Here is a 19,086-nt window from a genome sequence, read left to right as displayed (position 1 = left end):
ATGATTGTTAAGCATTCACCCATTAATGTCACACATGTGGCAGAATTTTTCTCTTGGCATGCAGGGTCGGCGGGGGCGGTCAGGAAGCTGATTGACAGCGCACTGCAATTTCATGCTGGCGGGTCAATTAAGCTAAGCGCTGCCTGTGTGGGCGGGGGGGAGGAGGGTGCGCAAGCCTAGCACGAGCTTCGCGCATGCATGCAAGAGAGAGCGCTCAATAATCTCCGAGGCATGGAGCTGCCTCAGAGTTGAAGGTATTGAAGAAATTAATGAACAACAGAAAAATGTAATAAAGCATGCCCCCCTCATGTCACTCTATCACATGAGCAGGGACATGTTTTTAATTAAAAAATAAAGTTTTCATTTTATTTGTATTTGCTTTTGGAAGCCTCATCCCGCCCATGGACGAGGTTTTACCTGCCTACCAACTGTTAGGTTGAATGGGCAATGGAAAAATTAACGACAATTTATAACTTAATGACCTTAGTAAGCCTTTTAATTATCGGCGGGCGCGCTGCTGGCTCCAGCGTGCACCCACCAACCAAACTATCGCGCAACTACACGTTGACTTCGGCATGCTCGGCTGACATCATCATGCGTCGTTTCATAGTCGGGCATGTGCCCACTGAGCGAAAAATTCTGGCCATGGTGATTCCTTTTTTTTTTAATTTTAACCAAACCTTCGAATCCTTTTATATAATGTTTTAAAAAATCAGTTGGAGAAGAAAAAATTGTCCTGTCCTGGTGCTCATGGTCATAATTCAGTTTTCTATGCATTGTCATTTTGGTCACTTCTTGTGTCTCATGCAGTTATTTCCTTCGCTGCATAATCTGGAATACCAGTGATGTTCTTCTGGATGAAACCAGCATAACTGGAGAAGAGATGAGTGATATCTATGTTAAGGGGTAAGTGAGTCATTCTAATGTGTCCTGACGTTGAACATTTTTTAACTGGTGCAAAGTACTGTACCGTGATTTTAAAGCCCAGGCATGCCCTAAAGTTAGAGTTCTTATTTACTCTCTTATCTACTGCGGACTCTACTCTGTCAGAACAGCAGTGAAAGTTATGTGAAGTTCATATGTAGGCCAAATTAAACCCCAGGGGAGAAGCTGGCTTTTGGAGTATTAGTTTTACGGATGGTCTGATGAAAGACCTATAGAACCCAGGTCTTGAAAGGCTCGTGACCTTGCTGACAATTTCCATGCAGTCATAAGTTCTGAAATATTGCAGGTGGGAGTTCCAGGCGAAGGAGTTAATTTTCAATTTAATTTCCTGTACCAGACTTTAATGTTCTTCAAATATGTGGTTGGTGTTGCCCAACAAAATGTTTACTTATTTAAAAGAAAACCACTGCATTCAAGTCTCCAATATTGTGTCTGTTTTGCTGCTCTTTGACTGCCAACGAGGAAGGTGAGCAGGTGCCCCACTTTACAGGCTTCCATTTGTGGCAGCGTGTTAATGTACAGTGGGACGAGGACTGTAACTTAGAACGCTGTGGGAACCACTTTTCATCTAGCACAATGTTACATCAAATTAGAAGTGTAACCAAATGGGAATGAGTATTTTAGTTGTCTTACAATATATGTAGTGAGATTGAGTTGACAGTTAATTGCAATCTGTTCTGAAATAGTTGATAGAAATGACATATTTTGTAATTGGGGCTTAAAATAATATATATGATTAGGGAATATAGCAAGAAGATTATCAAGCAGTTGTTTAGTGCTCTTATTTAGTGCTGAAATATTGGTTGTAAGTTTCGCTTTAGCTTCATAAATAGACTACAAAGATTTCGAACCCAACCCAGGAAATAGCATCTCAACAGTGATTAAACACAGGGTAAATGTGTGGATAAGTTATTGAACAGTCTTGAACTTTCCAAGCTTATTGCAATAAATACCCTCCAATCTATTGCTATAATCACCTAAAGATGTTTCATTCCTGCCATGGGCGATCTTGTATCAGTTGCTGCCCACATTGTTATCGACATAGGGCATTGACTTTTAATGGCTCTCCAAATTTTCCTGCCCACGGCGATAACTGCCAGTGTCGGGGACAGAAAATTGCACTCATAGAGCTTGCCAACTTCCATTTTAGCGTTACTAATTCTAAACAAGACAAATGCTCTTCATGTATTTTCCCCCACCCCTGCAAATATCCAAATACTGGATTTATGGGAAGGAAATCTCATACCCAGAGATCTCTTCAGAAGTTAAATTTATTGAGTTGGTTTTGTCCTCAACATTCTGTATACTGTTCCTACAAAAAATGTCTTACAAGTTACTGACCTGACCTATAACAGACTATCTGTAATACATAATACATGTCTTAGTCTGCTAAGGCTATCATAAGAATAGCAAGAAATAGATGCAGGAGTGGAACATGTGACCCCTCAAGCCAGCTTCACCATTCAACACAATCATGGCAGATCTTGTGCATCAACTCCACTTTCCCACCTGCTCTCCATATCCCTGATTCCCTGAGCCACCAAATATAGGGACACAGGACCCAGAACCAGGAGTAGCCCATTCAGCCCATCAAACCTGCTCATCCATTCAATAAGATCATGGCTTCTCTAGTTGTGGTCTCAACTCCACTCTGCCATCTACCCCCGTTTCCCCCCCCCACCATAACTCTTGACTCCCTTGTCTATCAAAGATCTGGCTAACTCTGTCTTGAATAAATTCAATGACCCAGCCTTCACTGCTTTCCAGGAAAGAGAATTCCTCAACACTAATGACACTTTGAGGGAAAAAAATTCTCATCTCATCTTAAACGGTAGACCACTTATTCTTAAACTGTGTCCCCTGGTTCTAGTCTCTCCCACAAATCAAAACATCCTCCATGTATCGACCCTATCAAACCCTCTTATATCTTATATGCTTCAATAAGATCACCTCATTCTTCTAGAAGGGGCGTAGGCCCAACCTGTTCAACTTTAAGATAAGCGCCTCATCCTAGGAATGAATCAAGTAAACCTCCTCTGAACTGCTAATGCAATTATACATTTTTTTCAAATAAGGAGACCACAACTGTACATAGTGCTCCAGATGTGGTCTCACCAATGCCCTTTACAGCTGTGGTAAACTTCCCCATTTTTATTGCAAGGTGAATGGAATATAAATGGCAGCATTCCATTTGCCTCCCTAATTACTTGCTGTACCTGCATACTAACCTTTTGTGATTCATGCACTAGGGCACCCAGACACACCTGTATCACCAAGTTCTGCAATCTCTCTCTATTTAAATCATATACTGCTTTTCTGTTCACATTTTCCCACATTATACTCCATCCGGCAAATTTTTGCCCACTCACTTAACCTGTCTATATTCCTTTACAGACTTTCTACCTCCTTTTGACAACTTACTTTCCTACCTACCTTGGTGTCTTCAGCAAATTTGGCTACCATACATTTGCTCCCTTCATCCAAATCATTGATGTAGGTTGTAAATAATTTGAGGCCCCAGCAGTGATTCCCGTGGCAGTCAATTTGTTACAGTTTGTCAACCCAAAAAAGACTTATTTATCCTTAGTCTCTGCTTCCTGTTAGCTAAACAATCATTTATTCATGCTAATATGTTAACCCCCTACACCATGTAACATGATCCTGTGTAGCGACCCTTGATGTGGCACCTTATCAAATGCTTTCTGGGAATGAAGTACACCACATCTACAGAATCCCCTTTATCCACCTTGCTTGTTACTTCCTCAAAAACATTAATAAATTAATTATGACACTGCCTGATCAAGTTATGACTTTCTAAGTATCCTGCTATATAAGCTCCTTGATAATGGATGCTAGTAATTTCCCTACGACAGATGTTAGGCTAACTGGCTGCAGTTTCCTGCTTTCTGCCTCCCTCCTTTCTTGAATAAAGGTGTGACATTAGCTATTTTCCAATCCACTGGGACCTTCCAGAATCTAAGCAATTTTGGAAGATTATAACCTATCTCCTGCAGTCACTTCTTTTAGAACCCTAGGATCTGGTCCTGTGGACTTGTCAGCTTTTGGGTCTAATTTTCCCAACACCATTTCCCTAGTCATGGTGATTGTTTTAAGTTCCTCCCTCCTGTCCACCTCTTGATTTTCAGAATCTTTGGGAAGCTTTCTAAGTCTTTAATGTTCAATGCATCCACCATTTCCTCATTTCCCATTATTAATTCCCCAGACTCGTTCTCTAAAGGACCGACTGTAGCTTTAGTTAATCTTTTTTCCTATTTGGATACTTGCAGACACTCTTACTATCTGCTTTTATATTACTAGCCAGCTTTCTGTCATATGCTTCTTTCTCCCTCTTTACTAAAAAAAATATTCTTTGCTGGGTCTTAAAATTTGGTCAATCTTCTGACCTAATCTTTGCAGATTTGTACAATGTTTCTTTAAATTTGCTACATTTTCTTATTCATTTTATAGGATGTGGTGTCACTAGCTAGGTCAATGTTTATTACCCTTCCCTAACTGCCCTTGAGAAGGTGGTGGTGAACTGCCTTGTACCGCTGCAGTCCCTGTGGTGTGGTACATACACAGTGCTGTTAGGGAGGGAGTTTCCAGGGTTTTGACCCAGCGACTGCAAAGGAACTATCGTTTACTTCTCTGTCTATCCCAGCCTTGAATATATTCAACAATGGAGTATCCATAATTCTGAAGGGTAAAGCATTCCAAAGGTTCACAGCCCTCCTGTGTCAAAACGTTTCTCCTTTTGTTTCCAAACTGATTGTCCATGCTCTGGAATGAGGCTGTGTCCTCATGTTGTGCCAAAGGGAAACAACCTTTCAGTGTCTATCCCCAGCAAACCCGCCCCTTCAAAATCTTAAATGATTCAACAAAATCACATCTCATTCTTTTAAACTCGTGTATAACCAAATTTACTCAGCCTCTCAAAGCACAATTCTTTCATCCCAGGAACCAATTTAGTGAACTGTCGCTGTACTACCTCATAGGCAAATATAATCCTTAGATATGGAGACAAAGCTTGTGCACAGTACTCCAAGTATGGTCTACCAAAGGCCTATGCAATTATAGCAAGACTTCCTTACTTTCATATTCCAGGGCTGTAGGGAGGATGAGCCAGCTGACCATAGCACCGTGGCACAGGAGGCCATTCAAGATGGGGGAGCAAAAGACAAGTGGTAGTTGTAGGGGATTCTATAATTAGGGGAATTGATAGCTTCTTTTGTAAACAGGATTGAGAGTCCCGCATGGTATGTTGCCTGCCCGGTGCCAGGGTGAGGGACATCTCTGACCGGCTTGAAAGGATATTGGAGAGGGAGGGGGAGGATCCAGTTGTTGTGGTCCACGTCGGGACAAATAACTTAGGTAAGACTAGGAAAGAGGACCTGTTTGGGGATTATTAGGAACTAGGAACTAAATTAAAGAACAGGTCCTCAAGGGTTATAATCTCCGGATTACTACCTGAGCCACATGCAAATTGGCATAGGGACACGAGAATAAGGGAAGTAAACACGTGGCTAAAGGAGTGGTGTGGGAAATAGGAGTTCCATTTCGTGGGGCACTGGCATCAGTATTGGAACAGGAGGGACCTGTACCATTGGGACGGTCTCCACCTGAACCGATCTGGGACCAATGTTCTAGTGAAAAGGGTAAATAGGGCGGTCAACTTTAAACTAGAAAGTGGGAGGGGAGGGAAAGGTAAAAGTCCAAGAAGTATGACTAATGGGAAACAAAGCAGCGGGTTAGCGGGTGGGGGGGGGGGGGTGGATTCAACTTCATGGAAAATTATGAAAAAACTGAAAAGAAAGGAGAGCCGCAGGAGAGGCTATTAAAATCTCCAGAACACAAAATAGGACAGAGTGTTTGGAAAGGGCTAGGAATCTAACTTCAAGCACATCAGATAAAGGGACAACAATGAGAAAAGGGACGGGAAATACAGGACTTGAAGGTGTTGTATCTGAATGCACGCAGTATACGAAATAAGGTAAATGAGCTTGTGGCGCAGATTGAAATTGGCAGGTATGATGTGGTGGGCATTATGGAGTCATGGCTGCAAGGGGATCAGGACTGGGAGCTAAATATCCAAGGATATACATCCTATCGAAAAGATAGGCAGGTTGGCAGAGGGGGTGGGGTTGCTTTGTTAGTAAGAAATTAAATTAAATCAATAGCAAGAAATGATGTAGGGTCAGATGATGTAGAATCTGTGTGGGTAGAGTTGAGGAACCGCAAAGGTTAAAAAAAAACCATAATGGGAGTTCTGTACAGGCCTCGGAACAGTAGTCAGGATGTGGGGCACAAGATACACCAGGAGATAGAAAAGGCGTGTAAGAAAGGCAAGGTTACAGTGATCATGGGGGATTTCAATATGCAGGTAGACTGGGAAAATCAGGTTGGTAGGAGATCCCAAGAAAAGGAATATGTGGAATGTCTACGAGATGGCTTTTTGGAGCAGTTTGTGGTGAAGCCCACTAGGGAACAGGCAATTCTAGATTTAGTGATGTGTAATGAGGCAGATTTGATAAGGGAGCTTAAGGTGAAGGAACACTTAGGAGCAAGTGACCATAATATGATAGAATTTACCCTGCAATTTGAGAGGAAAAAGCTGGAATCAGATGTAACAGTATTAGAGTTGAATAAAGGCAACTACAGAGGCATGAGGGAGGAGCTGGCCAGAATTGACTAGGAGATAAGCCTAGCAGGAAAGACAGTGTAACAGCAATGGCAGGAGTTTCTGGGTGTAATTTGGGAGACACAGCAAAAATTCATCCCTAGGAAGAAGAAGCATACTAAAGGGAGGACGAGGCAACCATAGCTGACAAGGGAAGTCAGGGACAGCATAAAAGCTAAAGAGAAAGCATACAATGTGTTGAAGAGCAGTGCGAAACCAGGGGATTGGGAAGCCGACAAAGACCAACAGAGGACAGCTAAAAAAAAGAAATAAGGAGGGAGAAGATAAAATCTGAGGGTAAACTAGCCAGGAATATAAAAGGAGATTGCAAGAGTTTTTTTTAGATATATAAAGGATAAGAGAGAGGCAAAAGTTGACAATTGGCCGCTGGAAAATGACGCTGGAGAAGTAGTAGTGGGGAACAAAGAAATGGTGGAGGAACTGAATAGGTACTTTGCATCAGTCTTCACAGTGGAAGACACGAGTAACATCCCCAAAGTTCAATAGAGTCAGGTGGTAGAGGTGAGTATGATGGCAGTTACCAAGGAGAAGGTGCTAGGAAAACTGAAAGGTCTGAAGATGGATAAATCACGTGGACCAGATGGATTACATCCCAGAGTTCTGAAGGAGATAGCTGAAGAGATAGTGGAGGCGTTACTGGTGATTTTTCAGGAATCACGGGAGTCAGGGGGGTCCCAAAGGACTGGAAAATAGCTAATGTAACCCCCCGTTTAAGAAGGGAGTGAGGCAAATGACTTGAAATTACAGGCCGATTAGTCTGACCTCAGTTGTTGGTAAGATTTTAGAGTCCGTTATTAAGGATGAAACTCCAGAATACTTGGAAGTGCATGGTAAAATAGGGCAAAGTTAGCATGGTTTCATCAAGGGGAGGTCATGCCTGACAAATCTGTTAGAATTCTTTGAGCAGGTAACGAGTAGGTTAGACAAAGGAGAGCCAATGGATGTTATCTACCTGGACTTCCAGAAGGCCTTTGACAAGGTGCCACACAGGAGGCTGCTCAGTAAGATAAGAGCCCATGGTGTTAGAGGCAAGGTACTAGCATGGATAGAAGATAGGCTGTCTGGCAGGAGGCAGAGAGTGGGGATAAGGGGGTCCTTCTCAGGATGGCAGCCAGTGATTAGTGGAGTTCCGCAGGGGTCAGTGTTGGGACCACAACTTTTCACTTTATACGTTAATGATCTAGATGAAGGAACTGAGGGCATCCTGTCTAAGTTTGCAGATGATACAAAGATAGGTGGAGGGTCAGGTAGTATTGAGGAGGCAGGGAGGCTGCAGAAGGATTTGGACAGTTAGGAGAATGGGCAAAGAAGTGGCAGATGAAATACAACGTGGGGAAGTGTGAGGTCATGCACTTTGGTAGGAAGAATAGACTATTTTCTAAATGAGGAGAGAATTCAGAAATCTGGAGTGCAAAGGGACCCGGGAGTCCTAGTCCAGGATTCTCTTAAGGTTAATTTGCAGGCTGAGTCGGTAGTTAGGAAGGCAAATGCAATGTTGGCATTTATTTCGAGAGGACTAGAATATAAAAGCAGGGATGTGCTGATGAGGCTTTATAAGGCTCTGGTCAGACCACATTTAGAATATTGTGAGCAATTTTGGGCCCTGTATCTCAGGAAGGATGTGCTGGCCCTGGAGAGGGTCCAGAGCAGGATCACAGGAACGATCCCAGGAATGAAAGGCTTAACCCTTGAGGAATGTTTGAGGACTCTGGGTCTATACTCGATGAAGTTTAGAAGGATGAGGGGGGACCTGATTGAAACTTACAGAATACTGAAAGGCCTGGATAAAGTGGACGTGGGGAAGATGTTTCCATTAGTAGGAGAGACTAGGACCTGAGGGCACAGCCTCAGAGTAAAGGGAAGACCTTTTAGAACAGTGATGAGGAGAAACTTCTTTAGCCAGAGTGGTGAATCTATGTAATTCATTGCCACAGAAGGCTGTGGAGGCCAGGTCATTGAGTGTATTTAAGACTGAGATAGATAGGTTCTTGATTGGTAAGGGGATCAAAGGTATGGGGAGAAGGCAGGAGAATGGGGTTGAGAAACCTATCAGCCATGATTGAATGGCGGAGCAGACTCGATGGGCCGATTTGGCCTAATTTCTGCTCCTATGTCATTTGTCTTCCTGTTTGTTTGCTTTGTTGTACCCGCATGCTAGCTTTGTGTTCCTTGTATGAGCAAGCCTTCCTGTGCTTAAACATTTACAAATTTCATACATTTAAAAAAAGCTCTGCTTTTCTACTCTTAGTACCAAAGTAAATAACCTCACACTTCCCCACATTATACTCCATCTGCCACCTTGTACACTTAACTTGACCTATCTATTCTTTTTTGCAGCCTCTTTGTGTCTTCCTTACAGTTTATATTCCCGCTTAGCCTTTTGTTGTCAGTAAACTTTGATGAAGAGACCAAGAGTAATGTGTCAAAGTCATTAATATAGATTGAGTAACTCAGGCTCCAACATTGACACTTGCAGCACTCCATTCATTGCAGCCGACCAACTTGAAAATGCCCCATTTATGCCTACTCTTTGATTCCTGTCCGTTAACCAGCCCACAATTTCATGTACTCTTGATATTAACCTTTTTATTTAATTTCATTTTAAAACTTTATTGAAATATTTATACAGCCCTTCTTGCAATCCGTTTAGATGATGTAAATCTTATTAGCAACATCCAATGCATCATAGTGTGGGGCCAGATGGATGTAAGCTTTCTTCTCACCGTTGGGCTTGATAAGAGTGTTGACTTTAGTTATATCAATATCATACAGTTTCTTGATAGCCTGTTTTATCTGATGTTTATTGGCCTTGAAGTCAACAATGAAAATCAAAGTATTGTTGTCCTCGATTTTCTTCATAGCGGACTCAATAGTCAGAGGGAACTTAATGATAGCATAATGGTCCAATTTGTTCCTCCTGGGAGCACTCTTTCTGGGGTACTTAGGTTGCCTTTTCAGCTTGAGTGACTTTGGTCTCCTGAAGGTAGGTGCCGCCCTAATTTTCTTCTGCCTGTGACTATGAACTCTTTTCAAAATGGCCTTCTTTGTTTTCAAGGCCTTGGATTTTGCCTCAGTCTTGGCATGGACAGCTTCCTCCTTTTGCCTTCGGAGCCATCTTACCTTATTGAATGCCTTTTGGAAACCCAAGTATATTTACTACCCTGCCCCCCCCACCCCACCCCCCAACCCTTTATCCACCTTCTAGTTATATCCTCAAAAAATCGTAGTTTAACCAACATGATTTCTGTTTGGTAAAACCATGCTGACTCTGTTTGATATGATTTTCTAAGTGCCCTGCAAAGACTTCCTCGTTGAAGGATTCCAGCATTTTCCCAGTGACTGATGTCAGGCTAACTGGCTCATGCTTCCTCATTTTTTGAATAATGGAATTACATTTGCTAACTTCCAATCTGCTGGGACTGTTCTAAAATCTAAAGAATTTTGGAAAATCATAACCAGTGCATCCATTATCTCTGCAGCTATCTATTTTAGAATCCAAGGATGTAGGCCATCAGCTCTTGGGGCATTTGTCAACCTTTAGTACCTTATGTCTCGTAATATATTTTTCTCTGATATGAATTCTTAAAAGTTCCTCACTCCTCATTAGCTCTTTGTATACCCTCTATCTCTGGTGTATAATTATGTCTTCTACTGTGAGGACAGAAAATATTTATTCAACATCCCTGCCATTTCCTCACTCCACATGTTACTTTCTCCTATCTCTGCCTCAAAGGGACTTATGTTTAATTTAGCTTCTCCCTTTCTATATATTTGTAAAAGCTCTTCATGCTGTTTTTAACATTCCTGGCTAGTTTACTCTCATCCTATTTTTCCTTTTTAAATCTTTTTTAGTTGTCCTTTTGCTGGTTTCTAAAGCACTCCCAATCCTTAGGTTTATCCTATGTAAACACTAGAAATTTTTGCAATTGGAATTAAATCCTTTTCAAAGTCAGTTTTACTTCAATATTTAGAGTAAAATTTCACACTAGTCACCTGGCAGTTTTCTACTTTTCACTCCTGTAGGTATCACCTCCTTTTCAGAGGCTGTGGGCACTCTCCAGTACCTCCATGAGAATGACCGTTATCTATCGATGAACCTTAATGGTGAATACCGTTAGATAAGTTATTTGAAACAGAAATCTTGAGATTATTCTTTCCATTAACCAGTGATAACAGTGGGTACCCCAGCTGCCAATGTTACTGAGATCAGCAAACTTGGCAGGCTAGTGAGTAAACCTGGAACTTTCCTGGTCTTTGTTGCTTAGCTGCTTAGTCATTATAGTAGGAAGTAATCTTTGAAGAAAGCCAAATTCAGTTCTGCTCTATTGGACTGTACCCAGTCTTGATGGCTTTTTCATATTCCTGTGATTGGTCCTCTGATAGGTAGTTCAATTTTTCTCCCTATTGCATTAGTTTGGTACCTCAATGCTGCTGTACAGAAGCATCTGCATGTCATTTTGAATTATTATTTTGTAGTATAAAGAATATGGAGGAAAAATCTAGCTAGTTGTGGTTCTATATTTGGTGTACTGTAAATGTTATTGCTGTCGCTCTCATTGCACAGCACAGTAACAGGATTCTCTTTCACTTTTTTCCCCCCTAAAATTGAATCGGAATTGCATTTGTCACAGTCTATTCATAGTTCAGTTTCTCTACTTCCTCTCCTTTCTTCAGTGGAATGTAGGCTCCATTGTACTTAATGTGAGGGGGGTGGGGGGCTCCCCTCTACTGTGTAGAATGCACTTAAGTTTACCCTTGGTATGAATACTATAGGAGCCTATTACTAAACAAAGGTTGGCAAAGTTTATATTTCATGGTAATTTACTAGTGATGAACGAGCTATTCTCTCACCCCCCAGTCAGGTGAAGGTCATTCCTAACTGTGTGGCAGCTTCTGGACTCCCTTTACAAAGGTAGCCTTGAATGGTGTCTGTAGGCCTGCGAATTAGCGTTTGGCTGCCAAAAGTCTTTTTTTTTGCTAATTTTATTTGTTACTAAAATAAATGAACAAATGAATTGCGACCCCTTTAGTTTTTTTCATCTCCACAACTGCCTGAAGAGGGATAAGCTCACCTGCAATATGATCGTTAGCAAATTAGAATTTCTGTGTGTGATAAAGACACTGACTTTTAATCTCTGTATAAGCTTCCATTTAACCAGGAATCTGTCCTTGAAATCCTCCACCTTTCCCAAAAGCATGGAGCAGTCTCTTTAAAAAAGCAAAATACTTGACCTGCTGAGCTTTTCCGCATTTTCTGTTTTGGGCAGTCTTTTACTCCTTTCCGATATGATCAAGAAGTGTAGTCAGTATCTGTCCTATCAAACTTTCAATTTCATAGTTTTTATAATCCCCTGCTCACTTGTTTGAATAGCCTATCTCTCTCTGGACTTGAAGCCTGTTGGGATCTAATCAAAAGCAGTCTTTTTGTAGCTTGTAACTGTAGTATCTCAATTCCCTGAAGCCTTTTCAAAATCCTGAAGGATTTTGCTAAGCAAATGTTATTTGTGAGGGGCACCAGTATGGTAAATTGTGTCTAATAACTGACAAATTGGTTCTAGGCTGCTTGTCATGCAGGATTTTGTTCTACTGGGTTACTGTAGCTGCCGGTCTTGGCATTAGTAAGATGTCAATGTGTGTGTTTTCGTTTCTTTGAAAACCTGAATGAGTAATTTCCTTGATAACACAGATGTGAAAGGCACATGCAACACATATTCATCATTCCCAACCTAGTTATGTTTTGTACTGTTTTGCATAGTTGGGGCCAAGACCACATTGCAGGATGACACGCAGCTCAGCTTTAAACAAATACAGAAAGTCATGACCCATTTGTTTTGATTTTTCCACTAAGTTCCTGGCAGAGAGGAATGCTGCTGCAGTCATGAGAAGACAGGAGCAGAAATACAAACCCTCTTCGAATTCTCTCTTTTGGATAACTTTGGACAGATTTACTGAGCATGTGGCAGGAAGTTTCGAAAGTCAGATCAAACCTATGTAAGGACTAAACAGCAGTAACTTTACCCTAATAGCCCATAGCTCTCCAATAGTTAGTTTATCTCTTATTGTGCCTCCCTCCCCCACTCCCTGCGAGGAAAGACACTTTTTCGACAAACCTACTTCTGTACCCTACAAAAGTTTCATCACTCCCTGAGGGACCTTAGCTACTTTTCCCTTTTTGGCTATTTTTGTAGAATTGCCTGCTGTGAAATGGCAGAGTTCATGGTTCATCTGAACTTTTGAACTCCTATTCGTACTTGTTGCAGCACAACAGTCTAAATCAGCTCAGCTCAGAGTTTTTGTCGGCAGTATCTTGCATACGGGACCTTGTCTGGGTCATTTGGCAGGGGAAGATGTTCTTTTATTTACTTAGTGTAAGCCATCAGTTTAATAACGAGCAGGGATTGGAGGTAAGTGAAAGGAGTACCTTGAGAAAGCTGATATTGTGTTGGTTCATCAGTTCAGTGAACTCTGTTTGACCCCCCCCCCCCCCACCCCAACCACCATATTGGAGGCTTCCCCAGGACAAGTCACAAGCAACATCGACAGTCCGTGTCCTATCCAGTTTCACATGCTGCAGGGCTGGGAGTTTACTGGAACAAGCCACAGTTTGCAGGTTGCACTCAATAAGACCATTTGTAAATACTTTGAAGGCTTATTCATAGGCTGGTGAATGGTTTAAAGAGATGAGGCTTATTTTTTTACAAATGTAAGCATCCTGAAAATACCAGCTACTTGTGTTAGTTTCTGTGGGCTAATAACTATGATTGAAACTTTTATCCATAGAAACCGATGTGAGTACTTTATCTGTTACAAAGATTGAATCGAAATAGCCCATGTAATTGTCACACTTAATTTCTGTTGAACATTCCTCACTGCACACTGCCAACTTCCTGCGAGCAATACTACGAAGATCTATGCAATTTTTTTTACAGAAATATCAGAGTATTTGTCAAACTGCACTCCCCCCCTCTTGTGTTTGTGACCTAGTTATAAAACAGGAACAAATGGTAGCTTAAAAAAGGAGCTTTAAAAAAACTGTCAAGTATCAACCCCACAAATACTATCCAATATAACACAAGAGGACTAACAAATAATGAAGTCAGCATTCTTTTGGCAATAACTTGAGACTAAAGTACAAAAGAAAATCTACTTTGTAAAAAACACAAAAATGAACAACATTCATTTATAATTATTAAACACACCCATACAGCTTTTACAGTGCCTAAATCTCCTGCAGTGTTCCCTCAGGCAATCAACCTGAATTTCCGAGGTTTAACTGAGGTTTTCCACCCACGGTGGTTGACGGCGCTCAACTGTGTCCGGCCCATCTTCCGCGCATCCACCCTCACGCCTTCTCCTCCCTCCCAGAAACATGATAGGGTCCCTCCTCTCCTCACTTATCACCCCACCAGCCTCTGCATTCAGAGGATCATCCTCTGCCATTTCCACCAACTCCAGCATGATGCCACCACCAAACACATCTTCCCTTCACCCACCCCCCGGTGACATGCCGTAGGGATCGTTACCTCCGGCACACCCTAGTCCGCTCCTCCATCACCCCCTACTCCTCAAACCCCTCCCACGGCACCTTCCCATGCAACAGCAGAAGATGCAACACCTGCCCCTTCACTTCCTCTCTCCTCACCATCCAAGGGCCCAAACACTCCTTTCAAGTGAAGCAGCTTTTCACTTGCACTTCCCTCAACTTAGTCTGCTGCATTTGTTGCTCCCAATGCGGTTTCCTCTACATTGGAGAGACCAAACGCAGACTGGGTGACCGCTTTGCAGAACACCTTCGGTCTGTCCGCAAGCATAACCAGACCTCCCTATTGCTTGCCATTTCAACACTCCACCCTGCTCTCATGCCCACTTGGCTTGCTGCATTGTTCCAGTGAAGCTCAATGCAAACTGGAGGAACAGCACCTCATCTTCTGACTAGGCACTTTACAGCCTTCCGGACTGAATATTGAGTTCAACAATTTTAGATCTTGAACTCTCTCCTCCATCCACACCCCCTTTCCATTTCTTCCCCCTCCCTTTTGTTTTTTCCAATAATTTATATAGATTTTTCTTTTCCCACCTATTTTTTTTTAAATGCATTTCCACCCATTGTTTATCTCTACCTTTTAGTATTCCCCCACCCCGGCTAGAGCTATCTGTACCTTGTCTATCCTGCCTTCTACTCTGAATTAGCACATTCCTTTCGATAATATCACCACCATCAACACCGCTTTGTTCTTTTGTCTGTGACATCTTTTGGTTATCTCCACCTATTACTGGCTGCTTGTCCCAACAACGCCCCCCCCCCACCCAAACCAGCTTATATTTCACCCCTTTCCTATTTTTACTTAGTTCTTTTGAAGGGTCATGAGGACTTGAAACGTCAACTGTGCTCTCCTCCGCCGATGCTGCCAGACCTGCTGAGTTTTTCCAGGTATTTCTGTTTCTGTTTTTGTTTTCAACCTGAATTTCAGGTGCCTGTTATTTGAATCCAAGAGGCTTTTTATAGCAGCAAAAACAGAAAATGCAGGAAAAACTCAGTAGGTCTTGCAGCATCTGTGGAGAGAAGCAGAGTTAACATTTCAAATCCATATGACCCTTTTTTCAGATTTTTGTTTCAGATTTCCAGCATCTGCAGTATTTTGCTTTTATCTTAGGCTTTTTATAGCTGTTGCTCATGTCAGTTATCACCTGCCATGAATGAGGCAGCCCAGGTAAATAGAATACAACTTTTTGAATGTACCAGCATCATTCAGTGCAATCACTTAATAAACTATAACTTTAGGTCATAGCATAAAAGAGCACAACAGAAGTCAGCATATCTTGGGGGTAGGGCGTGCATTACATATCGATTTTGTTTTTTTTTTTAATTGCCAGCAGGACTGATTATTCATGTAACACTGGAAAAGTGTTGCAAAAAGCCTGACACCACAGCTCCCTCTTGCTCTGTACGATTTCTCAGTGGCCTGCTGACTGGGATAGCTGTTGTCCTGCTCAATGAGGGAGCGAAAGGGGAAAATAAAAATTAGCAAGGAGTATCAGAGGAAAAGTGGAGGACAGAAAAAAAATTGATAATATGAAGTGAAATGAAAACACAAAATGCTGAGACCATTCAGGTCTGGCCGCATCTATGGAAAGAGAAGCAGAGTTAATGATTCAGCTCAATGACCGCTTTGAGGCAGCATCTGCTTTTATTTGGATTTCCAGCTTTCACTGTAATTTGCTTTTGTGTTGGTGCTGGTACATTGTCTCAAAAACCAGCAACCTCGGGACTGAGTCCGTGCTGGATTTTGAATCTTGCCGCTTTTCTGGTTGGGCAGATCAGGCCAAGCCAGGTTGGATGGGGTCAAAGGTTGCTTCAGCCACTCAGCACGTGGAAAAACACTGACACACCAAGCCCATAACTAGCCCAGGGCACCAATGTGGCACCTAGCTGAACAAGCCAATAAATTATTTTACTCATTTAGTAAGAATTAAAATTCCTGCATGGCAGCTTTAAAAAAAAATGTCCGGTTTTCAGTTGGCTGGATTTAAGTCACTGCTATATTAAGGGAAGCTGCCTTGTTCAGAACAACATTTATTTGTATTCAATATCGATGTTCATGTTTTGGGTTAGTTTAAGGGAAAATATTGGACTGTGTTTTGCCCTTTTTTAATAAATTTCAGCATGGAAAATAGAAGAAAACACACAAATGCCTTGTGAGGGAGTAGGGATGGACTGTTAAGGGATTAGACTCGCAACGCTCGGTTGAAAAGGGAGTTTGAGTTTGGGGAGCAGAGAGGGAGCAAATTCCTATGGTGAGATAAGTATGTATCTCTCGCCTTTATGAGAAAGGAAGGTTGGTCACTATGGAGCATTTTGGGCCCACTATCAGTTGTTCCTAACCTGCCTTGAGTTATGTTAATCTAGAAAATATCAGCTGGGTTTTTATATTGCGAAGCAGACATCACTTATAAACGATATCTCATACTGGCTTGTCCATCTCTCAATCTGCTCTATATACATAGATGAAAATTTGTAATTTGTGTAAGATTGCTGAAATTTTATCAGAAAGAAACTGAGCTGAATCTGAATTTTCTTAAATTCATTCTCGGGATGTGAGCGTTCCTGGTCTGCGCAACATTTATTTCCTATCCTAAGTTCCTCTTGAACATAGTGGTGGGCTAACATCTTGCATCACTTCCTCTGACCTGCTCTAACTGCCACAACATTTGGCTGTGCCAGTGAAATGTTTGGTAAGCTGCAGAATGTTAATGGTAACAGACTCAGTGGTTATAACCATTTGAGTGCCATGGGGAAGGTGATTACTGTCCAGTTGGGAATAATTTCTTGGTACTTGTACATAAAACCTTCAGAATAGGAGTGGGCTATTCAGTTGTTTAAGCCTGTTCTGACATTCAATTCGATGATGGCTGATCTATATCTTAACTCCATCTACCCACTTTGGTTCTATAACCCTCAAATGCTTACCTCACAAAAGTCTAGCAATATCAGTTTTGAAATTTTCACTTGCCCCAGCTGCAAGTTTTTTCTCTGCCAGGAAGCTCTTGATTTCCATTACCTTTTTTGTGTGAATTACTTCCTGGTGTCACTCCTGAAAAGCCTAGTGCTAGTTTTCTCCCCCCACCCCTGCTCAGAATAAATATTTATTTATCTACCCTATCCATTCCTTTAATTATTTTGTACACCCTAATTCAATCACACCTTCATCTTGGAATACAAACCTAGTCTATACATAATTTAACTCTTAGGCCCAGTATCACCCTCGCAAATCTGTACTGCATCCCTTTAAGGCCAAGCCAATATATCCTTCCTGAGGTATGGTGCCCAGAATTGAATGTAGTGCCCCAAGTGTGGTCTACTCGGTTTTGTGCATTTATAATACAATCTCTATGCCTTCATAGGCCTAAATTCCTTAGCATCCTTTACATCTATTTGTACCTGTCCACTAGCTATTTGGTGACTCCTGTGGCCCCTAAATCTCTCTGATCCTCCACAGTTCCTAACTTCTTGCCATTTGTGTGTTTCCACTTATCAACCCAAGCCTCAATGGTGTCCAGGTTTGCTACATGCAGCAATGGGCTGCTTCATTATCTGAGGAACAGCAATTGGAGCTAAATATTGTTCCCTCCTCAGCAAATTGCTCTACTTCTGACCACCTGGAGGAAAGATCATTGAAGTAGTTGGGCATAGGATATGCTGCCCTGATGAACTCCTGTGGTGATGTCCTAGCTCCCAAGATTATTGGCCTCCAACAACCGCAAGCACCTTTGTGCCGGGTATGTCTCCAGCCTTGGATTTTCCACTTGATCTTCACTGACTTCAATGTCAGTGGGGCTCCTTGGTGCCACACAGCCAAACGCTGCCTTGATGTTGAGCACAGTCACTCTCCTCTCCTTTTGGAAGTCCACTTTTTGTCCCTGTTTGGACCAAGTCTGGAGCCAAGTGGCTCTGACGGAACCCAAACTGAGCATCAGTCAGTAGATTATTGATGAGTTGGGTCTGCTCGATCACATCATTGATCACTCCCTCCATCAACTTGCTGTGAGTGTAAACCGATGAGATGGTTGCATTGTTCAACTTTTTGTGAACAGGGCACATCTTGGACATTTTTTCACATTGTTGGTTGATGCCAATATGTGTTTGTGCAAACAATTTCTACAATGTTTTGATTAACAGAGCCTGGCCATTCACAGATCATTCTGCCGCTTGTGGTTTGTAAACTTGTGACGTCAATGGAAAATTACTGACCAAGAAATCTGCCAGGGAAGCCAGTTTTATTTTTAATTTAGAAATAACTGGAATTATTTTGTATTTTTAAAATTGGAAGTGTGCACTCCAGCATTTTCTGAGATTAATTTGAAAGCAAAGCTGTGGCAGCTTAACTTTTGCAGATAGCTGCAGGTGTGGTAACAGAGTTGATGCCAAATTCAGCTGGGGTGAAAATTGACAAGCTTGGTAGTAGATCTTGATATTTGCAACATTTAAAATGATTTGGAGTTGCAGTCTTAATTATCATTCATGTTAAAGAGTAAACTCTGGAAGGACTGTGCCATCATTCAAGGTTCGGATGGGCAGTTTAAATAAAATTCCATATTTTAAACATGAATGTTTTGCTAATAATAATTGTTACACAGATTTTTAGTTGAAGTGGAAATTAGGTTAATATTTTTTTCAAACTTGTACTTCGTTCACTTTAAATCCTGAACCATGCACAGCTGAACAGTAAAGGTAAAAATCTCCTCCAAACCTTGTTGATGGAATTATGGTGCCTGAAGGGACAAATGTATTTATCCACCCTCCTTATTTTGCAAAGACACAACCTGACTTCTAAGCAGCATCGTGTGAGCTTGGCTAAAACTTCATAAATTATCAAATATATAGATCATGTCACAACTTTAGTGATGTGTGTAAATTTGCAGTTTCTGTGTTGGCTGCATAACTT

The 19,086-nt window shown here is 41.7% G+C and overlaps 1 protein-coding gene across 5 annotated transcripts in view; it reads left to right on the top strand.

The window, feature by feature from the left end:
• myofl (myoferlin like) overlaps positions 1–19,086 on the top strand; it is a 232,813-nt gene that overhangs the window by 176,510 nt on the left and 37,217 nt on the right. For all 5 annotated transcript variants that reach the window (XM_041209164.1, XM_041209167.1, XM_041209166.1 and 2 more), the window contains one exon: positions 811–906. In XM_041209164.1, coding sequence (XP_041065098.1) covers positions 811–906 — 96 coding nt within the window. The remainder of the gene's footprint in view (positions 1–810; positions 907–19,086) is intronic.

Source organism: Carcharodon carcharias, chromosome 17, assembly GCF_017639515.1.
Source record: "Carcharodon carcharias isolate sCarCar2 chromosome 17, sCarCar2.pri, whole genome shotgun sequence".
In the NCBI taxonomy this organism is placed as follows: domain Eukaryota; kingdom Metazoa; phylum Chordata; class Chondrichthyes; order Lamniformes; family Lamnidae; genus Carcharodon; species Carcharodon carcharias.
Note: the sequence above shows the minus strand (reverse complement) of the source record. Positions and strands in the feature narration are given on the sequence as shown.